This window comes from Elgaria multicarinata, chromosome 21 (genome assembly GCF_023053635.1).
Source record: "Elgaria multicarinata webbii isolate HBS135686 ecotype San Diego chromosome 21, rElgMul1.1.pri, whole genome shotgun sequence".
In the NCBI taxonomy this organism is placed as follows: Eukaryota; Metazoa; Chordata; class Lepidosauria; order Squamata; family Anguidae; genus Elgaria; species Elgaria multicarinata.
Genome location: NC_086191.1, coordinates 12,188,717 through 12,216,005, shown reverse-complemented (window position 1 = coordinate 12,216,005; position 27,289 = coordinate 12,188,717). Strand labels below are relative to the sequence as shown.

The 27,289-nt window shown below is 46.2% G+C and overlaps 2 protein-coding genes across 2 annotated transcripts in view; one reads left to right on the top strand and one right to left on the bottom strand.

Annotated features, from left to right (window-relative positions):
• LOC134412273 (NACHT, LRR and PYD domains-containing protein 12-like) overlaps window positions 1–27,289 on the bottom strand; it is a 240,982-nt gene that overhangs the window by 137,085 nt on the left and 76,608 nt on the right. The gene's annotated exons all lie outside the window — the stretch shown is intronic.
• The window catches only part of LOC134412376 (V-set and immunoglobulin domain-containing protein 8-like), a 32,343-nt gene that overhangs the window by 1,395 nt on the left and 3,659 nt on the right, over window positions 1–27,289 (top strand). The window contains exons 2-6 of the mRNA XM_063146282.1: window positions 18,431–18,609; window positions 19,906–20,107; window positions 21,696–21,860; window positions 23,129–23,251; window positions 25,313–25,562. Coding sequence (XP_063002352.1) covers window positions 18,431–18,609; window positions 19,906–20,107; window positions 21,696–21,860; window positions 23,129–23,251; window positions 25,313–25,562 — 919 coding nt within the window. The remainder of the gene's footprint in view (window positions 1–18,430; window positions 18,610–19,905; window positions 20,108–21,695; window positions 21,861–23,128; window positions 23,252–25,312; window positions 25,563–27,289) is intronic.

Genomic DNA, 27,289 nt, shown 5'->3' with positions numbered 1-27,289 from the left:
CCAACAACAGTCCTACTTAAAGGAGATCCATTGAAATGAATGGGACTTTCATTGGATTCACCCCAAGTGACTCGGGTGATTTGCTTACTTTGCTGCCTGTGGCTGATCATAGCCAACTTTACGGCCCTTCAGCTCTTCCTATTGATGGCTCTTTATCTTTAAACTTTAATCTTTAAACTAAATTTGCCTGCAAAATGCATGACACCTACAAAGAGAGGACTGTCCTCCCTAAAGTAGGACGCAGAACCCTCCTAGTAGCTGAAACCAGGACGCTGGAGAAGGTGGACAACTGGTCTGATCCTTCACAGTTGTTCTTTGGAGAGTCAGGTTGCCTGCATTCAGTCCACAGCAATCAACAAACTATTAGCCTTAATTGTTAAATTAAGTGGCAGCGAATCGCCGGATCTACCCAGGGCTAACAACAACGGAAGTCCACCGCCGTCCTTCCCTACATTTAGAGCATCTTAGGAGGCAGTCGCTTCTCCTCTTGCCGTTTGAAACAAGCCGACCGAGTAAATAAAACTTGGCTTTGCTGTATCAAGGCCATAATTAAGCGCTCATGACTTCTACCTGCCAAATGGCGTTACCAATTTCTGCCTCCCAGTTGTGGACGCCACACCTGGAACACGCAAAAACCACAAGGCGAAGCGTGTTGATTGTTGATTTCGTTCGACATGTGTGCGTTTCCCCTGTTTTGACTCATGCCTGATGCGTTCTTACATGCCTGTGCTAATTTTAAGCCCTTTTCTTTTTCCTTTTCCAAAACTCGTGACTTTTTGGAAAGGGGCTGGGAGCTTTTGGAAGGTTAAGACTGTCTTTGCCGAACTGTCTTTGCACGAGGAATGCCTCCTGGTTGCTTCACCACCAAAACGCTGGCTGTTTCTGGCACGCTAGAGCAGTTAGGCGCTCACCCGAACTTCAAGCTATCTGACCGGCTTGGCTCCAAGGTCTAATTAAAACTAACCAAATCAGGTTGCAATTAGCTTCACGATAGGTCCACACCGGCTCCTCCTTGTACTGCTCAGAACACTGGAATGTTGACTTCCTTGAAAGCCAGCTGGAAGACAGAGTAGTGGACGTGCGTTCAATTCCAGCGTATTACCTGCGCAACGACGCTGCCGTAGACTCAACAACCCCGGAATTGGGCAATTGTTACAGGAATTCCGTCGTCCCAAATTGGACAGGTGCTTGCCAGAGGGGCAGGGGGAAGTACTTAGAGGAAAATCTGTTGATGCCATCAGCGGTTCCAACAGGAGAAGGCCCTCAGCGTATCCTGTTTGGATCATTCCAGCAGATCTGGGAGAGGATTTCATCCCTGTTCTGGTTTTGATCGGAATTTATCGCAGTTCGCAAAGTTCTCCATATTTGTGACAAAAACCACACACAGTTGGGCAGGATCTACACTACTGCTTTAAAGCGCTTTAGAACAGTTTTGACAACTGTTGGAGCCCAGGACACAAGCCATATACCGTTTTCAAAACTGTTCTAAAGTGCTTTAAAGCAGTCGTGTAGATCCGGCCTAGGAGAAAACTGACAGATTTTCTGGAGGAGAAGGCTCTCGATGGTTACTAGCCCTGATGGTTGTATGCTACCTCCAGTATTCGAGACAGTAAGCCTGTGTGCACCAGCTGCTGAGGAACATGGGTTGGAGGGTGCTGTTGCACCATGTCCTGCTTGTTCATCCCTGGCCGATGGCTGGTGAGCCATTGTGTGAACAGAGTGCTGGACTAGATGGACCCTCGGTCTGATCCAGCAGGGCTCTTCTGATGTTCTTATGAACATGCAGGCCCATGTTCAAAATCTGGGTTGGAATGCCCTGTGTCTTCAACCATGTTAGTGAAGGATTAGAGTTGCCACCTCTTTTTTTCTGACAAGTCCCCCATCTTTTAATAGCTCTATGGCAGGCAGGTTCAACATGGCCTTCTCCATGTTGGGAACAGCTGTAAGTACTGGATTTCACTGGTGCAGATGGGGAAAGAACATCAAAACCTAAGAAGAGCCCTGATGCTGGATCAGACCAAAGTTCCATCTAGTCCAGCCTTCTGCTCCCACAGGGGCCAATGAGCTGCCAACAGGAAACACACAAGCAGGATATTTACTTATTTATTACATTTATATCCCACCTTTTTTCCTCCAAGGAACCCAAGGCAGCGTACATAACCCTTCTCTCCATTTTATCTTCACAACAACAACCCTGTGAGGTAGGCTGGGCTGAGAGCCCGTGACTGGCCCAAAGTCACCCAGTGAGCTTCCATGGTCAGGTGGGGACTCGAACTCAGATCTTCCAACTCTCAGCCTGACACTCTAACCACGACACCGCACTGGTTCTCTGAGTGCAACAGCACCCTCCCGCCCATGTTCCCCAGCAACTGGTGTAGAGTTTGATTTCGGTTCATTTTTGATCCGAATTTAGGAACAGGAGGCCCTCAAGATTTTTTAAACGTTCAAATGTGGGAGAAAGTGCAACTTCTTCATGTCGGATTCTGTGCCTCAACATGGGATGGTGCAGTTGTGGGGAGAAATGATAATGGTTCTCAAAGTAAGGGGTCTGGAATGTGGGAGCAAACAAAAGGGACGTTTGAGCCCTGAAGGATCAAACTATTCCACAATAGCCGACCGAATAGCTTCCGGAAGCCCAGAAGCAAAGCTGGAAGGCAATAGTATCCATGCTGCAAGGGTAGACTGCCTCAGTCCATGGAATTTCCACTTAACTACCATGGCTAATAGCTGTTGACAGACATAAATGAGTTTAATCCCCTTTTAATCATGCAAGTGAAGACAAAACGAGACAGGCTTCTTAATGCACAGGTGCATTTAGTGTGCAGTTCTTAAAACAAAACAATCGTACAGAAATTCCATTTGCTGGGGACACTTATTTAACAGGAGCAGAGCACACATGGAGGGGAGAATTTAACTCCCCCCCCTACCCCATAATACTAAAGAGGAAACCCTTTTCTAAAGCTAATATTTGCACTGGAAGAAAAAAATCCCTGTTGTTGCTAACCATGGTTAGTAGTACAGCTGTGCCAATCTTGAAGCTCACCCTGGTTAGCTGCAAACTATGTTTAGAACTGATTGGCCCATGGAATGTTAAACCCAGATCAAAATGTGGAGGGAGAATTCACAGGGGGAGAAGGAAGGATCGTGTGATCCTATGGCAAGAGCCTGATTTTTCTTAACCATGGTTAGAAGATCAGAGACATGGCCTTGCTCACTCTCTTCCCTGATCCCCTTGCCTTGCATGAATGTCTGCCTTCCGTTTTTGAAACAAACCATGGGGTGAGGATTACACACAGGCTGATCTCAGTGCTAACCATGGCTAGCTGCAAACCATAGTTAGAGCTGGGGTTGCAAACTCCAGTTTGCACATCAAAAGCAAACCACCATTAACTCCAAAAAGGGGTTGGAGAATCAGCAAACAAAGGGGAGGAAAGGAAGACACCCTGAGCCTGATATGTTCCTAACCATGGTTAGGCGGTCAAGAGTGTGATGTTTTTTGTGAACTGCCCAGAGAGCTCCGGCTATTGGGTGGTATAGAAATGTAATAAATAAATAAATAAAACGTTTGCACTGAGCCATGGTAAGAATTAGAGATGGGCATATTTGTCATGTTCCTTTCGTCGCAAATTGTGGCATCTTAAAGGTTTATTTCAGCATAGCTCGCATAGCCAAAGGCCCTCTGATGAAGCGGACTCTAGTTCACGAAAGCTCATGCCACCATAAATCAACACGTAGTGAAATCTCGCAAGCCCGGGGAAGGGCAGAATTTCCAGTGGTCCACGTGCAACCTCTCCTGGCCCGCCTTCCAGGGTTGTTGTGAGGCGTGCTCGGATAACGCATTACCATGCACGACGGGCACCCGAAAGAAAGCTCAGCACAAATGAAAATAATATTTATTGCAAGCCCTTTTCCACAAGCCCTTTCGAAACACGGGCGTTGTCTCAGCCACATCGATTTTATAGAGCCATTCCCGGCAGGTTCACTAGTTTTGATTTGTTGCTTCGTGAAGTGATGGCTGTCTCATAAAAATTCCTAACAACAACTTACCCATTCACCCTGCCCTGTGCTGGTTCCAAACACTTGTTTCCTTTTGCTCCATAAATCATATCATAGTTTAGTCTGCAGAAAGAGTCACCGCCAATTACCTTCAGGCTGTCAAGCTAATTGTAAGGTGCAGGGAGTTCCCTTCCTTCCTGATGCAGAATGATAGCAGGCAGTGGCCTCCATCCCAAAGAGACACACCAGGCCAGAAGTAGGCACACCCTTCTGTAGAGAACTGAGCACCCCTATCACATTGCCAGCAAGGCGTGGAGGAAGGCATCATTTGGGGAGGAGGCTGGGCAGAGTCTATAAATAATCCCCTGCCCATAGAAATCTACCCTGTCAAGAAGAAGTGTTCTTGCTAGATTTCCATGAGCAGGGACGTATTTTATTTATTTATTTATTTATTTATTTATTTATTTATTTATTTCATAGAATCATAGAATAGCAGAGTTGGAAGGGACCTACAAGGCCATCGAGTCCAACCCCCTGCTCAATGCAGGAATCCACCCTAAAGCATCCCTGACAGATGGTTGTCCAGCTGCCTCTTGAAGGCCTCTAGTGTGGGAAAGCCCACAACCTCCCTAGGTAACTGGTTCCATTGTCGCACTGCTCTAACAGTCAGGAAGTTTTTCCTGATGTCCAGCTGGAATCTGGCTTCCTTTAACTTGAGCCCGTTATTCCGTGTCCTGCACTCTGGGAGGATCGAGAAGAGATCCTGGCCCTCCTCTGTGTGGCAACCTTTTAAGTATTTGAAGAGTGCTCTCATGTCTCCCCTCAATCTTCTCTTTTCCAGGCTAAACATGCCCAGTTCTTTCAGTCTCTCTTCATAGGGCTTTGTTTCCAGACCCCTGATCATCCTGGTTGCCCTCTTCTGAACACGCTCCAGCTTGTCTGCGTCCTTCTTGAATTGTGGAGCCCAGAACTGGACGCAGTACTCTAGATGAGGCCTAACCAGGGCCGAATAGAGAGGAACCAGTATTTATTTATTTATTACACTTATATAGCCGGGGCTCTCTGGGTGGTTTACAGAAATTCTAAAATGAAGATAAAAACGAATATATAAAATTTAAAATTCTAAAACATAGAACATGCACACATAAAGCATTAAAAACCATTAAAAAACTAAACATGTGGGGGATTAAGATGTGCTGCCATATGCCTGGGCAAAGAGGAAAGTCTTAACCTGGCGCCGGAAAGATAGCAGCGTTGGTGCCAGGCGAGCCTCGTCAGGGAGATCATTCCATAGTCTGGGGGCCACCACCGAAAAGGCCCTGTCCTTCGTTGCCACACTCCGAGCCTCTCGGAGTAGGCACCCGGAGGAGGACCTTAGATGTTGAACGTAGTGACCAGGTATATTCACGTCGGGAGAGAGGCGTTCCGTCAGGTATTGTTCCTTTGTGCAGAGAATGCTCTGTACAAAGGAACTTTTAATCATCCAAACTGTAAGTCATAAATCAGGTGAAGCCAGACTTTGTTCCACTTCAAGTAGACCCAATGGAATCAAGGAGACTTCATGCCAAATGTACAACCCACTGATTTCAATGCGTCTGCCCTAAGCCTGGATTCAGCCCTATGTGCCCCAGTGTGAAGGGGTATATAATCCAAACATAAATGGAGCACTTCCGTGAGACCGAAATCCGGCTCTCTAACCGGAGTGACAAATATTACATTAAAAGGCCTGTCTTGCAGTGGGGACAATTTGGTTTCATTAGCAATTTATGGCACACCATGTCCGATCCTACCTATGCGTGTACTGAGAAGGAAATCTGATTTGGGGCATTTACTTCCAAGTAAAAGTGCATAAGATTGCAGCTTCACTTGCTAAAGGATTGTTCTGGAGGGGCAGGAAGGCTGGCAGAGGACCCATGTTGGAGGCCCCAGCAGAAACCATAGTTTAGTGTGACATATAGGGGCGTGTGGATTTTGTAATTTCGTCTGCGCTTCATGGATCATCAGGCGTCTTTTGAATTAGTGAGAATGCGTATTAACGCAGGTGTGAACTTGCGCAAATCCAACCAGAACGTTTAAAAAACAATCTGCAAGTCTGTGCAATTTGGGGGGGGGGGGAACAGTCTATTTCGGAATCCACAATTCGGATTCATAGAAATCTAAAGTGACATGCCACTGACACCATTGCTTTCCACAGACAGAGGCCTCCAAAGAGCCCACTCCTAACTAGGGCAGTAAATTGTGGCACCTTGGCTGCCTAAAACTGGGACGGTCAAGACAAGAGCCCAGATTCTTTCCCAAGTTGTGAAAGCTTTACGGCCTGCTCGCTCGCGCTTCCCCCTCATTATGTGCCTACTCATCCGGAATTCAGTATAAAAAGTAATAATTTGGGCGTGAACAGTCCACCACAGCTTTTCAGTTCATTTGCATGGATTCTTCTTCTTCTTCTTCTTCTTCTTCTTCTTCTTCTTCTTCTTCTTCTTCTTCTTCTTCTTCTTCTTCTTCTTCTTCTTCTTTGCCTTTTTACCTCCTCCTCCTTCTTCTTTTTCTTCTTTGCCTTTTCTCTTCTTCTTTGCCTTTTCTCTTCTTCTTCTTCTCCTTTTCACCTTCTCCTTCTTTGCCTTTTCACTTCTTCTTCTTCACCTTCGCCATTTTGCCTTTTTCTTCACCTTCTTCTTTGCCTTTTCTCTTCTTCTTTTTCTTCTTCTTCTTCTTCACCTTTTCTCTTCTACTTCACCTTTTCACCACCTCCTCCTCCTCCTCCTCCTTCTTCTTCTTCTTCTTCTCATTTTCACCTTCTTCTTGTTGTTGTTCTTCTTTGCCTTTTCCCTTCTTCTTCACCTTCGCCTTTTTGCCTTTTTCTTCACCACTTTCTTCTTCTTCTTCTTCTTCTTCTTCTTCTTCTTCTTCTTCTTCTTCTTTGCCTTTTCACTTCTTCTTCTTCTTCTTCTTCTTCTTCTTCTTCTTCTTCGTCTTCTTCTTCTTTGCCTTTTCTCCTCCTCCTCCTCCTCCTCTTCTTCTTCTTCTTCTTCTTCTTCTTTGCCTTTTCTCCTCCTCCTCCTCCTCTTCTTCTTCTTCTTCTTCTTCTTCTTCGCCTTTTCTCTTCTTCTTCACCTTTGCCTTTTTGCCTTTTTCTTCACCACCTCCTTCTTCTTCTTCTTCTTCTTCTTCTTCTTTGCTTTTTCACTTCTTCTTCTTCTTCACCTTCGCCTTTTTGTCTTTTTTTTCACCTTCTTCTTCTTCTTCTTCTTCTTCTTCTTTGCCTTTTCACCTCCTCCTCCTCCTCCTCCTCCCCCATATTTCACTGATAGGCTCCTTGTGCTTTGATAAAAAACACTGCACCAAAATAGGAAAAAGCAATCCTGTGGTACAGTAGATCAATGCTGCTTTTTAGGAAGTGTTTTAGGGCTGAAGTGGATGTGAAGCTTTCCACTTGAATTAGACCTGTTGTGCAGTCTTTTGTAAAAATGCTTAAATAAATGGGCTCAGGATTGCAGCAGAGAACAAAAGGATTAAAGACAGCTTACCATGTACTCCTGTGTTGCAACATGGCCCAGAGGCTCCCAAACCAGCCATTCGCTTTAAAAACAAATCAAAGTTGCGCATTAAAGAAGCTAACTAAATTACAAACAAGTTTAGAGCTTAGTGACTTAGTGCTTGTGGATTTGTGTGTATTGGGAAAACTCTGCACAAAAACTAACTTTGATGTAAAGTCTCCCCCCACCCACCCAGCCCATAATATATATCTAGATCCGTTTCACATGTGATCATTTATAAGTCTGTTCTGCCCATTTCCATGTTGTTCTGCCTTTTCTTTGTTTAATACTCAGTATAAAAAAATTATTTAATTTGTATTTTTGCATGTATTTTTTCATAAAATATCCCTCTCAAAGTATGCATTTTGAAATGCATTTCATGCTAAAATATGTATTTTTATATGCATTTTGATCCTTTTTTTTTTTTTTTGAACCGATGTGCAAATTGATTGCATTGTGATCCACGTCCAAGACATCTGGATCAGGATGGTTTGCTTCGAAATACGGACTGACCCAAACCTTTGAGTATCCCTACCAGCCGAATGGCTTTTTACAAGCCTACTTGCACCAGTGGAACACAAGCGTCTTGGAAATGAATTGCAAAATTAAAGCGGCAATCCGATGTCCACTTACCTGAGGGTAAGTCTCATGTAACTCAACAAAACTTACTTCTGAGTAGGGACAGGGCGAGCCTGTGGATATGAGGATAGTTTTTTATGCACAGTTCTCCTAATGTTGCTGCGCATGCTTTTTCAAATGGACCCGTTTGTAATGATTTTGTGCACGTTCCGCATGCCCCCGAATATGGGCATCTGCACGCACTGTTTCTTTAAATGTCCATGTTTTTGCGCATTTCTTAATCGACAGATTTGCTTGCATGAAGGGTGGTTTGGGTACCTTCCCTCTTGCTGGGAGGAGGTCCAGTCCCATGTCTCCTTCCAGCATGAAGGAAAAAAGTGGATGACATTGGGACTGAGCTATTGCATGCTAAAAGCCTCATAGGGAAGCACCTGTGATTCAAAGGGCATTGAACGCATTCTTAACCATGTCTGAAAGCATGAAAGCCGGCCCTACCATGAGGCAGAGTGAAGTGGCCACCTCAGGCGGCAGATGTAGGAGCTGGGAGTTAGAAAGATGTAAACAATCTTTGTTTTGAAATTCTGATGGATTACATCATCATTATTATTATTATTATTATTATTATTATTATTATTATTTATATAGCACATTTATATGTAAACCAATTGGCAGTACTGCCCTTGTGTGTATTTCTATTATAACTTTGGTGACTAATTGACTAACTTATGCGGGGGGTCTTTTTTTCGGCAACGTGTTCAGTGACCCCCGTTATGTTCAGAGGCGCTCTTATCACCAGCCCCACCCTCTGACGTGATGTTAGGGTAACTCACCCACCCCGAAACCGTTCTGCATCCCTCATATAGAAGTTTGGGGAATGGGAATGATCCTCGCCCATCTCTACTTCTGAGTAGACCTGCACAGGGTTGCATTCCACTGAAAGACATCAAACAAGGGTGCAATCCTTTGCACGATTAGACGGAAAAAAGTCCTACACTGATGGAATGGTAGGGGTTTTTTTCTGTCTAAGCATGCATAGGATTGCACCCTAAATCAACAGTTCCCTCACTCCAGGGCTCCGGACAGGAACCAAAAGCTTACAGCAAATCACTGGGTGTTTTGTTTTTCCTACGATGTGGATTGCACAAGCGTCGGCCTGCTTGATTCGAGTAAGAAAACAAATACTTCAAAAATCCTAGAGGGAATCCATCTCTGTTTGCACGGAAGTAGGCTGGCAAATCCGGCACGGGACTCAATTCTCATTCATCCTGTGTGTGTATGTGTATGTGTGTGGAAATCGCTGAGATGAAAGTGTTGCTTAATTGTTAAGTGTGCAACGACTTCAAAGGAACTGGGATGGGTCTTTCTGGCTCGGTTTGGAGGCACACAGTCACCTCCTTTAACTCAACCCAAAGGAATCTTGAACTCACACGCCGGGCAAGCCCAGGAGGGTAAAAACGTCGGAGCTGTCCAGAATATCTGCCAACACTCTACCTGCCTGCAGCTGCCACGGATCCTGCCCTAATCGCTCCACCGCCGTAGTACAGTAATCCACTTTTTTCGGCATGGCAAGGAACCAGGATTTTCGACTCCTTCTCACCTGCATGATGCTAGGTAGGGCTGTTAACCTGGACTTTTCATTTATTTATTTATGCACTTTGTCTAATTTCTCTCTAGCAGTTGCAACAAGAAAAGGTTACAAGCAGATATATATATATATATATATATATATATATATATTAGGGAAAAAAGGAGACAAAATTCTAGAGAGTTTCAAGATTACATTGCTTTGTGGTTGAGAAAAAGGGTCTAATAATGTATATTATGTTTTAATTAAGTTTTATGTATTTTATATTTACTGTTGTTCCCTGTCTCAATCAGAATGGAGAGGAGGGTAAGAAATAAAATTATTATTATTATTATTATTATTATTATTATTATTATTATTATTATTATTAGGCAGTGTGATGTAGTGATTAAGGGCGCTGAATAGGACCCAAGTCCTGGGTGACAAAAGGAAAACCTAGCTTACCTTACAGGGTTGTTGTGAAAATAGCTTGTAGCCACCTTAAGAACCCTGGGAGAATGAGTTATATTTAATATTTCGCATTTTACAAGGACAGTTTCTGTCTTTAGTGGAATGTATTTATTAGCTTGATACCACCTGTTCTTGAATGCGTATAGGTAGATATGTAATTATTTTTATACAGCTTCGTCATTTCTTTTTATTTATTATTTATTTATTTATTTATTTATTACATTTCTATACCGCCCAATAGCCAGAGCTCTCTGGGCGGTTTACACAATACTTGAATTCTGCTTTTTTCTATTTAATAAAAAATATCTTGAAAAGATAACAGGCAACAAACTATATTATTATTATTATATTTCTTTTCTTGCTCGTGGTGTTTTTTCTAGATGGACATGATGACATTATTATTATTATTATTATTATTAGTATTATTATTATTGCAACAAGGATACAAATTGCTCCATCCAAAGCCTTGGAGAATTATTTATTTATTTATTTATTTATTTATTTAAAACATTTGTATCCCGCCCTATATCACTAGGATCTCAGGCGTACAGATAAAATCACACAATATAAAACAATAAATATACACAGCTAAAACCAAAATAAACTATTAACCAAGTACTACTATTATGTGGTAACTTTTAACGGATATTGTCTGTTTTTGATTGTATTTTGTGCTTTTTATGGTTTAAAATTTTCTTTATTTGTTTTTAATGTTCACTGTTTTTAACTTTTGTAAACTGCCCAGAGAGCTTTGGCTATGGGGTGGAATATAAATGTAAATAATAATAATAAATTAATCTACATATTTAGACATCGCTCCTACACCCAATGGGTGCTCAAGATGTTATCTAAGATTCAGCTTAAAAACATCAATGAAACCCCAATAAATCTGAATGAATCATAAAAATAAAATAAAAACAGGAGATGGAACATGAATCACAATAAAATCAGAAAGCAACATTGAAAACCGTCAAATATTTTCAAACGTCTACAATAAGTAGACTTCATGGCCTCTTTAAAGCATAATCAAGAGTGAGGCTAGTCTGATCTTCTTGGGGAGAGGGTTTTCAAAATCAGGTGCTGCTACCAAAAAGGCCCTGCCTTGAATGTCCACCAACCTAACCTCTCTTGGTGGTGGGACATTTAATACAGCTTCCAGTGATGAGCACAGTTTAGGGCAGGTTCTGATAAGCAAGGTATCTTGGCAGATGGTGCAACTAGGGTTTGAAATGGAGGCCGAAATCCAGGACCCCCCAAGGACCATCCAGAGAGTGGCAGGAGATTGGAGTGGTAGCAAACAGGGACAGAAGCTCGCCTTTTTCTTTTTCCTTTTTAATATTAAATTATCGTTCTCGACAATGAAGTTGTGTTGATTCCCAAGTCAATGGGGGAAATCCACCTGATAAAAGTAGACCCATTGAAATCAATGGGGCTTAAGTTAGTTGCAACTGACTTAAGTCCTATTCATTTCCATGGGCCTACTCCAAGCTGGACTTACATTGGATTTTGCGCGACGCGTTTTGCGTCAGGAGCTCTCTCCGTTTTATTCGCGACGTCATGAGGGTGCTTCGGTTGAAGCAAGTTTAAACTGCGAAACTGTACATGCTGAAAGTACTTCTTTCCACTATCAGGGTTGACAAACAAGGTCCCCACCCGCAAATGTATTAGGAATATAGGAGCAGTTGTAGAGCATGGAATGGCAGTGGTGTGTGTAAAGATAATTGTGAGTTGTGTGCTTCTCAGTTGAAGTAACTGAAAATGTCACAGCTTGCATGGGGGACAGCGATATCTCTACTGAAACAGAGTTCTACAGCCAGGATGCCACCACCAAAAAGGCCCTGCCACATGGGGTAGTCCACAGGCCACATTCTTCAAGGTCACCACAAGCAAAGCATCTTCGGCTATTCTTAAATCCCAGGATGGTCGGTTCTGGGGAAAGTGGTCCATCACGCTCTCTTCAAATGACTTCCTCTTCTAGGTGCCCCCACGGAACGAAGTTAGGTGGGTGGCTACAAGATACAGGGCCTTCTCAGTTGTGACACCCAGTTTGTTTAATTGTTACATTATTATTTGTTACATTGCTATCCTGCCTTTCCTACAAGGTGGCATAAATGATCCTCCTCCTCCTCTCCATTTTACCCTCACAACAACCCTGTGAGGTAGGCTAAGGTGAGAGTCAGTAGCTGGCCCAAATTCACCCAGTGAGCTTCATGGCTGTGTGGGGATTAGAACCCGGATCTCCCAAGTCCCGATCCAGCAGTCTAAACAGTACGCCATACTGGAATTTCCTCTCTAAGCTGCCTTGCCTGGAACTCACCCTGTTATCTTTTCAATGTCAAACAAAGACATTTTATATTTTTATTTCTGTGATTTTCCTGTCCCCCAGGGAACTGTTTAATTAATTGATTAATTAATTTCATGAACGATTAATTGGATATCCCGCCCTTCCTCACAAAGACCCCGGGGCACCTAACAACCTATATAAAATGCAGCATGCCACATTAACAACATTGAACTCAGGACTCTAAAATCACAAATAGCACTGCTTACACAGAACAGGGAGATATCTGCAAACTTGCAGGAACCATGAGATATGCAGAAATACAACCTTTGCAGGAAGGACCCCCCCCCCCTTTGAAAAACAGCACAGTGTAGGCTGTAAATTTTGAAAATATATACTTATTTCTTTATTACGCTTTTATACCACCCAACAGCCAAAATTCTCTGGGAGGTTCACAGCAATTAAAACCTGAAATTATAAGGCAATGAACTACAGACGATAAAATACAATACAAAAGTTTAAGACTACAGTATCAACATAATTAAAAAATAACCAAACAGAAGCGAGAAGCGGTGCAAAAATAATAATAATAATAATTAAAATGCAACACCTAATATAAAACGAACTGTAAAACTAAAACGCTTGAGAGAATAAACAGGTCTTCAACTGGAGTCGAAATGAGTACAACGTAGGTGCCAAGCGAACCTCTTTGCGAAGGTCATTCTGCAACTGGGGGGCCACAGCTGAAAAGACCCTCTTCTTAGTAGCATGCTCAGTGGTCAGAGAATGCTAACTGTTGAGAGGGGAACTGGGTGAGAAAGCAGGAAGGGATGTGGAATGGCATAGCCTGGAAGAGGACACAGGTCGCTGGCTGGCTGAAATAGAGATCCCTGTTGTAATATTTTGTGGTCTGACTTTTCATATCAATTCCGGTTGTCTTAAGGGCGCTACCTGAACTCCTTTGCTTAAAACAAATAATTGGGAAACCGAGTCACTAAAAGAGGGAGGGAAAATGAAGAGGAGATCAATGGAGTTGTATGTATTTAGGCTTGGTTGTAGGTTGGGATTAAAGAGATGAGTTTTGAAGAGATAAGAGACGGTGAACAGAGAGGGGGAGAGAGAGAGAGAGAGATTTCTGGCCAAGCTGCCTGTTTCAGACTGACCTACTTCCACTATTTGCTTTGTTTACTCTTCTGGAAACTTCCCTGCGAGGTAGGCCTCTGTTTTACAGATGGATAACTGAGGGACATAAACTAAAGTTGTTGTGAAGGTGTAATAGCTACTTGCTTTAAACAAAAGAAGAAGAAGACAAATTAGAGGAAGTTTATCAGCGGCAACTATTTGTATTACGTAATTAAATCTCAGGGTGCAGAGGAAATGTATCCCTGATGAGACACTAGGGGGATTTTTATTCTATTTTATTTATAGAATAGATTTACATAACACTGAACATATTTAAAATGCTTCACAAAAGACATTACAATATCATTATATTATATTACATTATAATATATATTAAAATACAATTAAAATGCATAAAACAAGTTGTTGCCATCAGGCCCTGTGTGTGAATTTCCCAGGATGCAGCTGCAGAGAAAGAACACTGCTGGAGAATCTGATCCAATAAGCAGATGTTGCACTGCAACTCCCATCATCCCTGGCCACTGGGCATGCTGGCTGCGGCTGGTGGAAGTTGGAATCTACAGAGGAACATAAGAACATAAGAAGGGCCCTGATGCTGGATCAGACCAAGGGTCCATCTAGTCCAGCACTCTGTTCACACAGTGGCCAAGCAGCCGTCGGCCAGAAATGAACAAAACAACAGCACCCTTCAACCCATGTTCCCCAGCAACTGGTGGACATAGGCTTACTGCCTCGAATACTGGAGATAGAACACAAGCGAGATGTTGCCTCTGACCATTGGCTGGGGCAGGTGGAATCAATATCTTAAAGACCAAATGCTTCACTACAACCCCCATCATCCCTGAGCACTAGCTTCTGGAATGGGTATGCCCCCTTTCCTTTTTCTCTGCCCGTTTAGCAATTGTTTTTAGAAGGAGAGGGGACCCGGATTGATCTAAGACTGAGGGGGAAATCACAAGTGTGACTGGTGGATTTTATTATTTTACGGAGGGACCGTAGTTCTGCGTCGCCCCCCGGAACATCCTGCGTTCGATCCCCAGTGTACCCAGGTAGGGCTGGGGAAAACGCCCCATCACAACAGACAGCCTGACAGGCTTGAAGACAGCTTCCTGTCTTCTTATTTTAATCAACCTCTTATTCAGGACGAGGGGGACTAGAAACTTAATTCCGTTTGAAAGGAAGCGCTGCGGCTCAGTGACAGAGGGAGTGCTTTCCGTCCAAAAGGTCTCAACCAATCCTCAGCGAGATTTTCCAGGTCAGGCTCGGGAAAAGAGCTACATCTGAAACACCTGGAGAGCCACTGCCAATCAGTGTGGACAATACTGGGCTACTTCCACCAATGGCGTGACTCTGTATAAGGCAGCTCTGTAGGTTCTTATATGTTTAAGAAGGCCACCGAGGCATAAGGGGCAAAAAGGCCCATCCAGAGCACTGTTGTTGTTGTTGTTGTTGTTGTTGTTGTTGTTGTTGTTATTATTATTATTATTATTTTCTCACTCATGGCGGTTTTTCTAGACGGACATGACAGGCATTGCCAAGTCATGTTTTCTTTTACAGATTCAGGAATTTCCTGACAATTGAGCATGTATTATTATTATTATTATTATTATTATTATTATTATTATTATTATTATTATTATTATAATATCCTACCTTTTGCCCAATGCTGGGCCTCAATTAAAACATATACAGTCAAAACATGGTTTACTCCTTAGTAGAGCCTTGTTCACAAGTATACCTTTACTCACAGGGAGTCCCTATTCCTCAGAGGGACATTTCTACATCTGGCAGCCAGCCAAGCCTGGACTTGTAGCGGCCTGTGCTCCCTGGGGCCAGGGGGCTGATCAGCCTCTCCCCCAAGTTCGAAAGGGAGCTATGTTTAGAGGGGACGGATCCCCAAGAGCTGGGTTCCCCCGGATCTCCCTCAAGAGCCCCCGACTCAGGCGTCCCCTCCGCACTGTTCATCCCAGCGGATCTCCAAGTGATCCTCCAGAGAGGAGACCTCCGGGGAAGGAGGCAGGACACCAGGGGATGAAATGTCAGCGACCCCCTGGACTTCCCTCGCCTCCCCAGATGTTGTCCTGCCCTGTTGCAGATGCTCCTGACACGTAGCCCCGGCACTCCAAGTTTCGATTCTCTCTATCTGCAGCCATCCTCGGACCCCACCCTTTTGTGGGCAAAGGTTTCTCTCGCCGGATCAAGCCATCCATAGGAAGAGCCATATCCCAGGAATGAGGACCAGAAAATCGGGATTGTTCCTCGTAAACAGGCCCTGTTGGAGGGGTGCTCTGCCGTCATTTTAATTATTAGATAGAGCTGTGGAACAGGTTTATGGAGTAATTCCTAATGATTAGCATACCCTTTTATTATCCTATCCAAACTGGCAATCTCAGCTTTCGGAGTGCGCCTGACTAAGCATAACAAACATGAGAGCAAGAGAGGCTGTATCCCAGTTTTCCCCAAACTGGTTGTCCGTACCCAGTTATTAACACCTGGTTGGGAGCCTGAGAAGGCACACAAGGACACTGGGATGTCAGCAAAACCTGCTAAGGACTTCGACACCTTTCCGTTTCTATGAATCTGACCAGCAAATTCCGCAGCAGCAAAAAAGCCTTCCCTGAACTTGCAGAACAGTTTGTTTTACCTTGGGGGGAGATTTCTGAAAATTCATACCTGTGCGAATGTGCACTTGCGCGAATGGAACGTAATTCTTATACATCCCTTTAAAAACCTGAATTTCATCAACGAGAGCAAAAGGCACCTGACAGTCCCCAAGCCACTGACGAAATGGATTTAACAAACCCGTACTTTCCTTCTGCAACCTGTCTTCCCCACATCTGAAAGATGTATTGTATTCCTAGATAAATTAAAGTCATTATTTCCAAATCTGCATATAAATTATAGTATGCCAATTTTATGCAATTTGGTGTCCTCTGGGCGATGACTTAAGTGATGGGTTTCAGGTAGGTATATGTAGGAGGAAGCAGATCATAGAATCATAGAATCATAGAATAGCAGAGTTGGAAGGGGCCTACAAGGCCATCGAGTCCATCCCCCTGCTCAATGCAGGAATCCACCCTAAAGCATCCCTGACACATGCTTGACCAGCTGCCTCTTGAAGGCCTCTAGCGTGGGAGAGCCCACAACCTCCCTAGGTAACTGATTCCATTGTCGTACTGCTCTAACAGTCAGGAAGTTTTTCCAGATGTCCAGCCGGAATCTGGCTTCCTTTAACTTGAGCCCGTTATTCCGTGTCCTGCACTCTGGGAGGATCGAGAAGAGATCCTGGCCCTCCTCTGTGTGACAACCTTTTAAGTATTTGAAGAGTGCTATCATGTCTCCCCTCAATCTTCTCTTCTCCAGGCTAATCTTCTCTTCTTTCACTTTGTCCCAAACCATTTGAGGCTTTAATGCTCAAGAGAACCAGAACTTTGAGCTGGGCCCAGAAATGGACCAGGAGACAGCAAGTGCAGATTATAATGTACTGGCATAATAGGATCATACCCGCTTTCCTGGGAGCAAGACCCATTAGAATTCAGTGGGATTTACTTGTGAGTAGACATGTATAGGGCTGGGCAGCTCATGAAAAGGAAGGCCATGCAATCCAATTGCAGGATGGCCAGTTGACCTACTTTGCAGCAGAGAGTTTTCCATTTCTGAGATCTGGCAGAGGATGATTCTCTGTTTTGGAGGGGTGTCCAATCCAAGTCTGGTTCAAAGTCAAAGGACCACAAGGCGAGAGAGCAGAGCAACGTCTTTGAAGTTGTCCATCCACAGTTAACTAGGGTGACCCTATGAAAAGGAGGACAGGGCTCCTGTATCTTTAACAGTTGCATAGAAAAGGGAATTTAAGCAGGTGTCATTTGTATATATGGGGAACCTGGTGAAATTCCCTCTTCATCAAAACAGTTAAAGCTGCAGGAGCTATACTAGAGTGACCAGATTTAAAAGAGGGCAGCTTTAACTGTTGTGATGAAGAGGGAATTTCACCAGGTTCCCCATATATACAAATGACACTTACTGAAATTCCCTTTTCTATACAACTGTTAAAGATACAGGAGCCCGGTCCTCCTTTTCATAGGGTCACCCTACAGTTAACAGGACCAGGACAGCAACCTGAGCTTAGAACAGGAACGCCTCCTCCCATATGTACCTGCCCGGACTTTAAGATTATCCACAGGGGTCCTTCTTCGTGAGCCCCTGCCAAAGGAAGTGAGGAAAATGGCTATTAGGAGCAGGGCCTTCTCTGCTGTGGCACCCCGGCTGCAGAACAAGCTCCCCAGAGAGGTCCGCCTGGCGCCTACACTGTACTCCTTTCGTCGCCAGCTGAAGACCTTTTTATTGTCTCAGTATTTTAACACCTAATTTAACTTAAATTTAAACTTTGCTGTTTTAATTCCATATTTTAATCTATATCAATGTTTGCTGTGTGGTTTTATCCTGGTCGTGCTTTTTATACTGTATTTTGTATTTGTGTTTTTAGACTGTTGGTTGTTTTATTGTGCTTTTAATGGTTTTAATTTTTCTGGACCGCCCAGAGAGCTTCGGCTATTGGGCGGTATAAAAATATAATAAATAAATAAATAAATAAATAAATAAATAAATAAATAAATAAATGCTACAGCGTTGCTGGGGGCAAAATAATTCCCTTCCCCAGCTACTGAGAGGATCACAGCTAAGCTCAGAGGGATCAGGGAAGTCAAGTTGATGCCAGGATCACCACTGATTAGGACGTAAACAGAATGATCACTCCGTTGTGAATGCTGCTACATTTAGGAGTGCCTTTCTCTTAGAGAGAGAGAAGAAGAAGAAGAAGAAGAAAGATTTATAATGCCCCATGATTCTTCTTCACACTCTCTTTAGCTGCAAGTGCTGCTGTGAGGATCAATGAAAACGGGCAGAAGATCATCTACTTGCCCAAAGGGGAGACGGTCAAGCTGGGATGCCCCTTTGCTTCAGACCCAGAAGACAACACGCCCGACAGTGACTGGGACATCGAATGGCAGCAAGTGAGGCCCGGCCCGCATCCTCAGAGCAACCGGGTGAGTTGGTGATGATTTTGGCCTTGGTGATGGGTACTGATTGCTTGGATTCCTTGAAAAGCAGAGGGATCCCTTGGAGTAGAGATCCCTGCCTTGCCAGAAGGGAGTACTGTAGCCTGATCCAACAGGTTTACTCAGAAGGAAACCCCGCTGAGTTCATTGGGGCTTACGGCCAAGTAAATGTGCATAGTGATGCAGCCTGACTCAAATTCAGTTATCCCCCAAAGTGGGGGTAACCCAAGAATTTGGTCTTCCAAGGTGGTGGTCTTTCAAGGAGGTCTTCCGCATGGTGGTCTTCCAAGGAGGACTTTCAGGTAGTTGTCTTCCAAAAATGTCTTCCACGTGGCGGTCTTCCAAGAAGGCCTTCTAGGAGGTGCTTTTCCAAGGAGGTCTTTCAGGTAGTGGTCTTCCAAGAAGGTCTTCCACATGGTGGTCTTCCAAGGAGGACTTCCAGATAGTTGTCTTCCAAGGAGATCTACTAGGAGGTGCTTTTGCAAGGAGGTCTTCCAGGTAGTGGTCTTCCAAGAAGGTCTTCCACATGGTGGTCTTCCAAGGAGGACTTCCAGATAGTTGTCTTCCAAGGAAGTCTACTAGGAGGTGGTCTTCCAAGGAGGACTTCCAGGTAGTGGTCTTCCAAGAAGGTCTTCCACATGGTGGACTTCCAAGGAGGACTTCCAGATAGTTGTCTTCCAAGGAGATCTACTAGGAGGTGCTTTTACAAGGAGGTCTTCCAGGTAGTGGTCTTCCAAGAAGGTCTTCCACATGGTGGCCTTCCAAGGAGGACTTCCAGATAGTGGTCTTCTAAGGAGGTCTTCCAGGATTACTGGAAGACATTTTGCTGCCCGAGGCAAAAGACAAGATGGCACCCGCTTTGCATTCTGCATGCAGAATCCAACTGGAATGGCTGGATCTTACTTCAACACTGCCAAGGAATAACATCCTCCACCACAGAGTTTATCTGAGGGCCAAAGAATATGAAAATGAGGTACATTTGCACAGCCTTGGTCCTTTGGCACAATCTAGTCCATGATTTTAACTAGTTGGCACAATTGGTTCTGGTTTGGCTAAACTTGGGAGGTGGAAGCAGCTGTATCAATCCCAGGAAATCTTCTTCAGACATCTGGATTTCAGCAGGCACACACGGCCGAGGATATCTTTTCAACTATTTTGAGTAGCTGAGATTTGTGGCCAATTCCCCATCCTGCCTCTTCACTGCGCAGCGGTGCCTGTTGCTCTGGTCTTCTCCATTCAATGCATTTTCCTTCATTCTCTCCTTCCCGTTTGCTTCCTCACAAGCTCTTGGGCTACCATGATCACCAAGTCATCTATCCTGGGCCTCCTGACTACCGGCAGCGAGTGGGGTTCACATCAGCAGACCCCAGCCTGTACGACGCTTCCATGCAGCTGCGCGACCTGCAGATCGCAGATTCGGCAACGTACGAATGTAGGGTGAAGAAAACCACTGAGGCCAGCCACAGAGTGACCATCACCGTACAAGGTAGGTATCATCTATTCTTTCAGGGAGTGGGTGGCTTAAGATTTATTCCCCTAAGCATTCTGGTACAACCTGGTGCATTCCAGAAGTTTTGGACATCAACTCGCAGCAGCCCCAGCCAACACAGGAGTGGTATTCCAAAACATCTGGAGTATAGTGGTACACAAACCATCTCAGCACCCGGGCTGCCAAAATCCCAATTCTTCTTGTAGCCATGACGGTGCTTATGATTTCTGAACATAACTGTGAACCTGAACATGATCAAAGTATTTCTTTCCTTTTCCAGAAAAGATTGTTGTCGTCTTGTTCTAACACATTGGGTACAAAGGAGCCATTATAATTGGTGGGAGGAGAGTAATGTTAACATTGTGCTTCACAACAAATTAAGGCTTGGGATGCATGAGATTTTCATTTTTGTCCCTGATTCCCTGTTCAATTTGCGCAAATTCGCACCGCGGACTGAATTAGCCCCGCTTTAGCCCAGGGACGAAATGCATGCAAATGCCAGAAGATTTGCGCGAATTTCAGGAGAGTTGGGCAAGTCTCCCGTTCAATACCTGCTCACCTGGCGCGCATCTCCTGTGCGCACAAAATGAGCAGTGGATGGGAACTGGCCACAAGATGAGGGCCGAGGCAATGTCGGACAAGGCTCGTTCGCCCATCATTCAGTCTAAGGTTACCAAGCTGCACCCATGGGTTGCATCCTAACATAGAATCATAGAATCATAGAACAGCAGAGTTGGAAGGGGCCTACAAGGCCATCGAGTCCAACCCCCTGCTCAATGCAGAAATCCACCCTAAAGCATCCCTGACAGATGGTTGTCCAGCTGCCTCTTGAAGGCCTCGAGTGTGGGAGAGCCCACAAGCTCCCTAGGTAACTGATTCCATTGTCGTACTGCTCTAACAGTCAGGAAGTTTTTCCTGATGTCCAGCCGGAATCTGGCTTCCTTTAACTTGATCCCGTTATTCCGTGTCCTGCACTCTGGGAAGATCGAGAAGAGATCCTGGCCCTCCTCTGTGTGACAACCTTTTAAGTATTTGAAGAGTGCTCTCATGTCTCCCCTCAATCTTCTCTTCTCCAGGCTAAACATGCCCATTTCTTTCAGTCTCTCTTCATAGGGCTTTGTTTCCAGACCCCTGAACATCCTGGTTGCCCTCCTCTGAACACCCATTATTTCAACTGGTTTACTCTAAGTAGGACTAATGTTGGATACAACCCCCTGTGTCCATATAGTGTAGTCCATCTAGTGTAATCTTCGTCAAAAGCCCAGCTGATCGTTAAGGGAAGGCTTCCAGGAACGACGACATTTTCAGGAGGCGCCGGAAGGAATACAAAGTTGGCGCCTGCCTGACCTCCAGGGGCAGGGGATTTCATAGAAAGGGGGCCATCACACTGAAGGCTCTTCTCCTAATGGACTCCAATTGGACCATAGGTCCAGGTGGAGCTAGATTCTTCAAACTGGAGAGGCTGGGGATTGGCCCTAGGACCTTCTGGGGCTCTGCTGGGTAAGTGAAGGTCTCTCCTTGAATGCCACAGACATTGCTGCCTCTGGTTCTGATGCAAATGTCTCCTCTCTGTTCCCCCTCCCAGAAAGGCCGGTGGTACCCCAGTGCTTGATCCTCGGCGACATTGCCTATGGCGGGGACATCACGCTGCGCTGTGTGGCTGGCGGAGGCTCCCCGCCCCTCAGCTACCGTTGGTCCATGACTCATGGGGATCAGTTCAGGGACTGGCTGCCCCCAGTGGGATCGATCGGTGAGTAGCAGCCTCAGCAGGGCAGGAGGATACTTCTCTCGGGTGTGTGCTGAGTTGGGAAAGCTAAGCGGGACAAGTAGAACACAGAAAGAGCCCTGCTGGATCAGACCAAGGGTCCATTTAGTCCAGCATTCTGTTCACACAGCTGCCAACCAGATCCTCTAACACAGTCTTCCTCAATCTGGGGCGCTCCAGATGTGTTGGACTACAACTCCCAGAATGCCCCAGCCAGCTCTGCTGGCTGGGGCATTCTGGGAGATGCAGTCCAACACATCTGGAGCTCCCCAGGTTGAGGAAGGCTGCTCTAACAGGACATGAGCGGAACAGCACCCTCCCACCCATGTTCCCCAATGACTGGTGTATCTAGGCATAGTCCCTCTGATACCGGAAGTAGCACAATGCCTTCAGGAATAGGAGCCATGGATAGCCTTCTCCTCCATGACTTTGCCCAACCCCCTTTGAAAGTCCTCCAAATTGGTGGCCATCACCACATCTTGTGGCAGTGAATTCCATAGCTTGACTCCACGCTGCATGAAGGAGCCCTTCCTTTGATCTGTCCCGAATCTCCCACCAATCAGCTTCATGAGATGACCCCCCCATTGGGTTCTGGTGTTATGAGAGAGGGAGGAAAATGTCTCCCTCTCCACATTCTCCGCAGCGGGCATCGTTTTGTACAGCTCTAATTTTGGACATCTCTGACCCGGAGCTATCCAAGGGGTTGAACCCATTTTGAGGACAGGCTTCAGCACTTTGGATTGCTTCTTTTGAGCTCTGGATGGTTCTGACTAAAACCCAGAATGGACTTACATCCTCACCACATTCAGAATCACCAGCCTTTCACAAAACATCCTCAGCCAGGTGAAATGCAGCTTTTAGCTTTTAATTGCTAATATAAATGATCTCGCTGCCCGTGTCCCCATTTAAACTGGTGGTGCGAAGTAGGAACCCAAGTCAAGGGTAGGCATGGTTGCTTCTCCTCCTCTTCCTCATGGCAACCTGCTTGTTCTCCTGCCTCTTGCTCTGGCCCAGGCAACGGTGGAGGTGAGGAGGAGGAGGAGGAGCAAGAGACGTCAAGCAAGCCAGTGACAGCCAAGATGGCAAAGAAGCAAAAGGAGCTGGCGGGAAACATGGCACAGCTGTTTGGCAGGCTGTGGGAGGGGCCAGTCCTGCTGGGAAAAGAAGTCCGCAGGGAGCGGCCATTTTGGAAAATAGATCAATCCAGCCCCTGGGCTCAACTGGTCCTCAACGCTGTTGTTTCTGCCAATCAGGCTCTGCTCCAGGCGACCTTCGCTTCCATGACTTGAGCGAAGACGACGCGGGCACCTATCAGTGCGCTGTTGGCAATAACGTGGGCGTCGCCTATTGCACCGTGGACATCTTCTTTGAAAGCGGTAAGACACACATAGAGCATGCCTGAAAATAGCAAACAACGTGAATCAGACAAAATTGGCGGAGGTACGGGAGGAGTGAATGAAGCCAGGGCTTTTTAGTTGGTTGGTTTTGGGGAGGAAGGAAAAGGAAAGGAACTTCTCGTGCAAGCACTGAGTCATTACTGACTCTTGGAGGGACGGCAGCTTTCGCTGACATTTTCTTGGCAGGCCTTATAGCGGGGTGGTTCGCCGTTGCCTTCCCCGGCCGTGATTACCTTCCCCCCAGCTAACTGGGTACTCATTTTACCGACCTCGGGAGGATGGAAGGCTGAGTCGACCCGAGCCGGCTGCCTGAAACCAGCTTCCGCTGGGATCGAACTCAGGCCATGGGGAGAGTTTCGGCTGCAGAAACTGCTGCTTTACCACTCTGCGCCACACGAGGCTCTTTTGGGGAGGATGCCCAGTTAAAAATAGGCTTGCTTATTGATTGATTTACAGCAATTCCATCCTACTCTTCAGCTGAAACAGCCTCCTTGAGCTGCTGATAGAGATTTATAGTAAGACTTTTGCGGTACAATTTAATTTTTACCCATTTGTCTTTCAACTGGAAAAACAAATAAGTCTTTGCTTTAAATCCGTGGAAGGGAGGTTCTTACAGAGTCATGGAATATAGCAAACACAGCAGGCAGAATCGAGCCCTCACCAATGTCCCGGGCGGAGATCTTTGGTGGGAGAAGATTTGGGGCGTGAAAAACATGCCCCTTATTTTTCCATCTATGAAATGCTGGAGGCTGTGAGAGAGAGACAGCGTGATGCAGCGGTGACCTCCAGGTGATCTGGACTACAATTCCAATCAGCCCCCAACCCTCGGCCATGCTGCCTGGGACTGATGGGAATTGCAGTCCAAGAAGGCACCAAGTTGGGAAAGGGTGTGTTAGAGCAGGGAAAGGCAGAAAGGAGAACTCCAGATGTTCTGGACTCCAACTCCCAGAATTCTTGATCCTTGGCCATGCTGGTAGGGGCTTCTGGGAGCTGAAGTCCAAAGCATCTGGTAATCTACTTTCTGCCTATCCATGTCGTGTAATAATCCTATGCATGTTTACTCAGAGGTAGATCCCATTGTATCTCCAGGGGTGGGTAGAAAGGAGATCACCAGATTTTTGGACTCCAACTTCCAGCATTCCTGACCATTGGTCATGCTGGCAGGGGCTTCTGGGAGTTGAAGTCCAAAACATCTGTTAGACTGGGGACTGGAGATACCCAGGTTCAAATCCCCACACAGCCAAGAGGTTCACTGGCCAGTTTCTCTCTCTGCCTTTGTCTCTCTCGCTCTCTCGCTCTCTCTTTCTTAGCCTAACCTACCTCACAGGGTCGTTATGAGGGTAAAAGGGTAGAGAGAACTGCCTTGATCTCCTAGGAAGCAAACCTAGGTATAAATTCAAGACTGGCCATAAAGAGAGAAAGGGAGCTTGTGGCAATGCCCACCTTTCTGTCCCTTAGGTATGTCTGGAGTTTGTATGTCTAGCGAGTGCGGAATGTTCGACTGAGTGGGCGTGGCTAGTGATGCGGGGAGGGAGGGGTATAAAAAGGTTGGCTGAGGGATTGTGAGTTCGTTTGAGGTTTAGTTTTAGTCTGGCTTGTGCTTCGTGAGAGTGTTTGGTGTGCGAGGAGCGAGAAGAGATAGGGTTTTAAGGGACTTGGGATTGTCGTTTTAAATATAAAAATCAGCAGGCTTGATCTAAATTGAAATACCAAACATCTGTTCCATTTCAATAAACTTCACTTTGTGTCCTGTTACCACAAACCACACGTCAGCTCGGATTTATTACCTGCTATATTACACCGTGTAAAAGCATCTAGCAACGCACCTGCAGTTCAGTACCTCAGGAGTAGAGCCTCTTTACCAAAACCCTTGACCTTGTTCCCTCCCATATAGGGGGAAAGGTGCTGTTGTTTTTACCCCTTTTCCTCAGGCTTTTCAAGAGGTGGCGCTGGGCTTGAGAAGGGTGTGCTAGGCGAGGCCTTCGGGGTGAGGTCGCTGTCGTCGCACAGCTCCTTAAAATCCCTTTGCCCGTTTTGCAGGGCTCAGCTACAGCTGGCTGGTCATAGGAGCCATTCTCATCGCCGCCCTGACGGCGGCCATCATCGCCGTGTCGGTGACTTGGTGCTGCTGCTGCTGCTGCGGGCGAAGTGGCTGTGGAGGATGCGGCGGCGGATGCGGCGGAGGCGGATGCGGCGGCGGTGGAGGATCGTGCTGGGACGGCTGCTGCGGCTCTTGCAACAAACATGAGGAGAAGCAGGACTGCGTCGAGACCAAGGGCAACGAGATCTGGTGAGCGGTTTCCCCTCGCAGGTGCAAATATGTTTTTTTTTTAAACCCAAATGCTTGGTTCCCCCTGTAATCTACACACACACACACACACACATATACCCCAAAGGCCTGGCTGCCTTGAGTTGTGGTGTAGCAGAGACCAAAGCTACGGGCAGGGCCAACGCGACCATAGAGGCCACTCAGGCGGCTGCCTAGAGCGCCAAGGTAAGGGGGGCACCGACCATAGAGGCCACTCAGGCGGCTGCCTAGAGCGCCAAGGTAAGGGGGGCACCGAACGCCGCACCCAGAAGCCGCTCTCCCACAGCGGCTCTGAGAGGGCAGCTTCCGGGAGAGCGACTTCCGGGTGTGCCGTTCCGAAGCCGCCCACCCGCCCCGGCGTTCTGGCTTCGCTTCGGCTGGGCGCCCACCCAGCTAAAGCAAAGCTATGCACGCACGCCCCCTCCAGCGTCCTGGTTTCACATCGGTTGGGTGGGCACCCAGCCGAAGCGAAGCCAGGACACTGGGGCGGGCGGACGGCTTCGGAACGGCACACCCGGAAGTCGCTCTCCCAGAGCGGCTTCCGGCCAGGTGCACCATTCCGAAGCTGCCCGCCCACCGGCCCCCCCACCCCAGCGTCCTGGTTTCACTTCGACTGGGCGCCCACCCAGCCGAAGTGAAGCCACACCTGCCCCCCTACCCCAGCATCCTGGCTTTGCTTCAGCTGGGTGGGCGAGGTGGCATCTTGCGCCCGGGTACACTGGGGTGAGGGTGGGGGTGGGTGGGGGTGGGTGAAAGCAGCTCACCTCCCTAGGGCGGAAAATAGTCTGGCACCGGCCCTGCCTACGGGGACGTAGCACCGGGACTTTCGAAATAGCAGGGACTATGATGTCATCTGCCACCTCTCTCGGATTTTCACATTTCTTCTGAGCTCAGCGGCAATCCTTCTTGCCACTGAATTTTCCCAGCAACAATGTGAAATGCAAACTCTATTTGGGGTCTCAAATGAGCCATGAAGCTTCAGAAAGGACCTGCTGTGGTGGAGATGAAAACAGCTGGAATTGGTTTGTGGACAGGGACCAGCGCATTTGCAGGCTGATTTTTCCTCTCTTTTCGGGGGGGGGGGGCTTTGAGGACAGTTATGATGAATGCCTGCACTTCTAGATATTCCATTATGCACCTCTTCTGGAGTCTAAAAAGATGTCCCCTGTACTCTGTTGATGGCCGGGTCCTGAACGAAGATAGCTGTGTCAGGGAGATGCAAAACGACAGCTTGGGATTCCGTGCCTAGTTTCCTTGCCGGCATACGCCATTAAGTTAACCTGCCTTTCTCCAACCTGGCACCCTCCAGCCACTTTGTATTACAACTCCCATCATTCCCAGCCAGGTTGGCGTAGACTGAATTACGCCTTGTAAGAATATCGATCACGTGTTAAGCGCTGGCATGACAAACATGTGGGGTAATGAAAGCTTAGCCTGACAATAGATAAAACGATAAGGGTCTGCCACAAAATGTTGCAGTATTTCTTTCCCCACTCTCTCCAAGTAGAGCATTCCACCTTTTTCTCTGCTCCCCCTCGCATGTTCTGTTTTCATCCGTGGCTACTGAGCATGCTCAATCTGCACTGGGGAAAAACGTTGTCTAGGGTGCCCCTATGAAAAGGAGGACAGTGCTCCTGTATCTTTATCAGTTGCATAAAAAAGGGAATTTCAGCAGGTGTCATTTGTATATATGGAGAACCTGGTGAAAT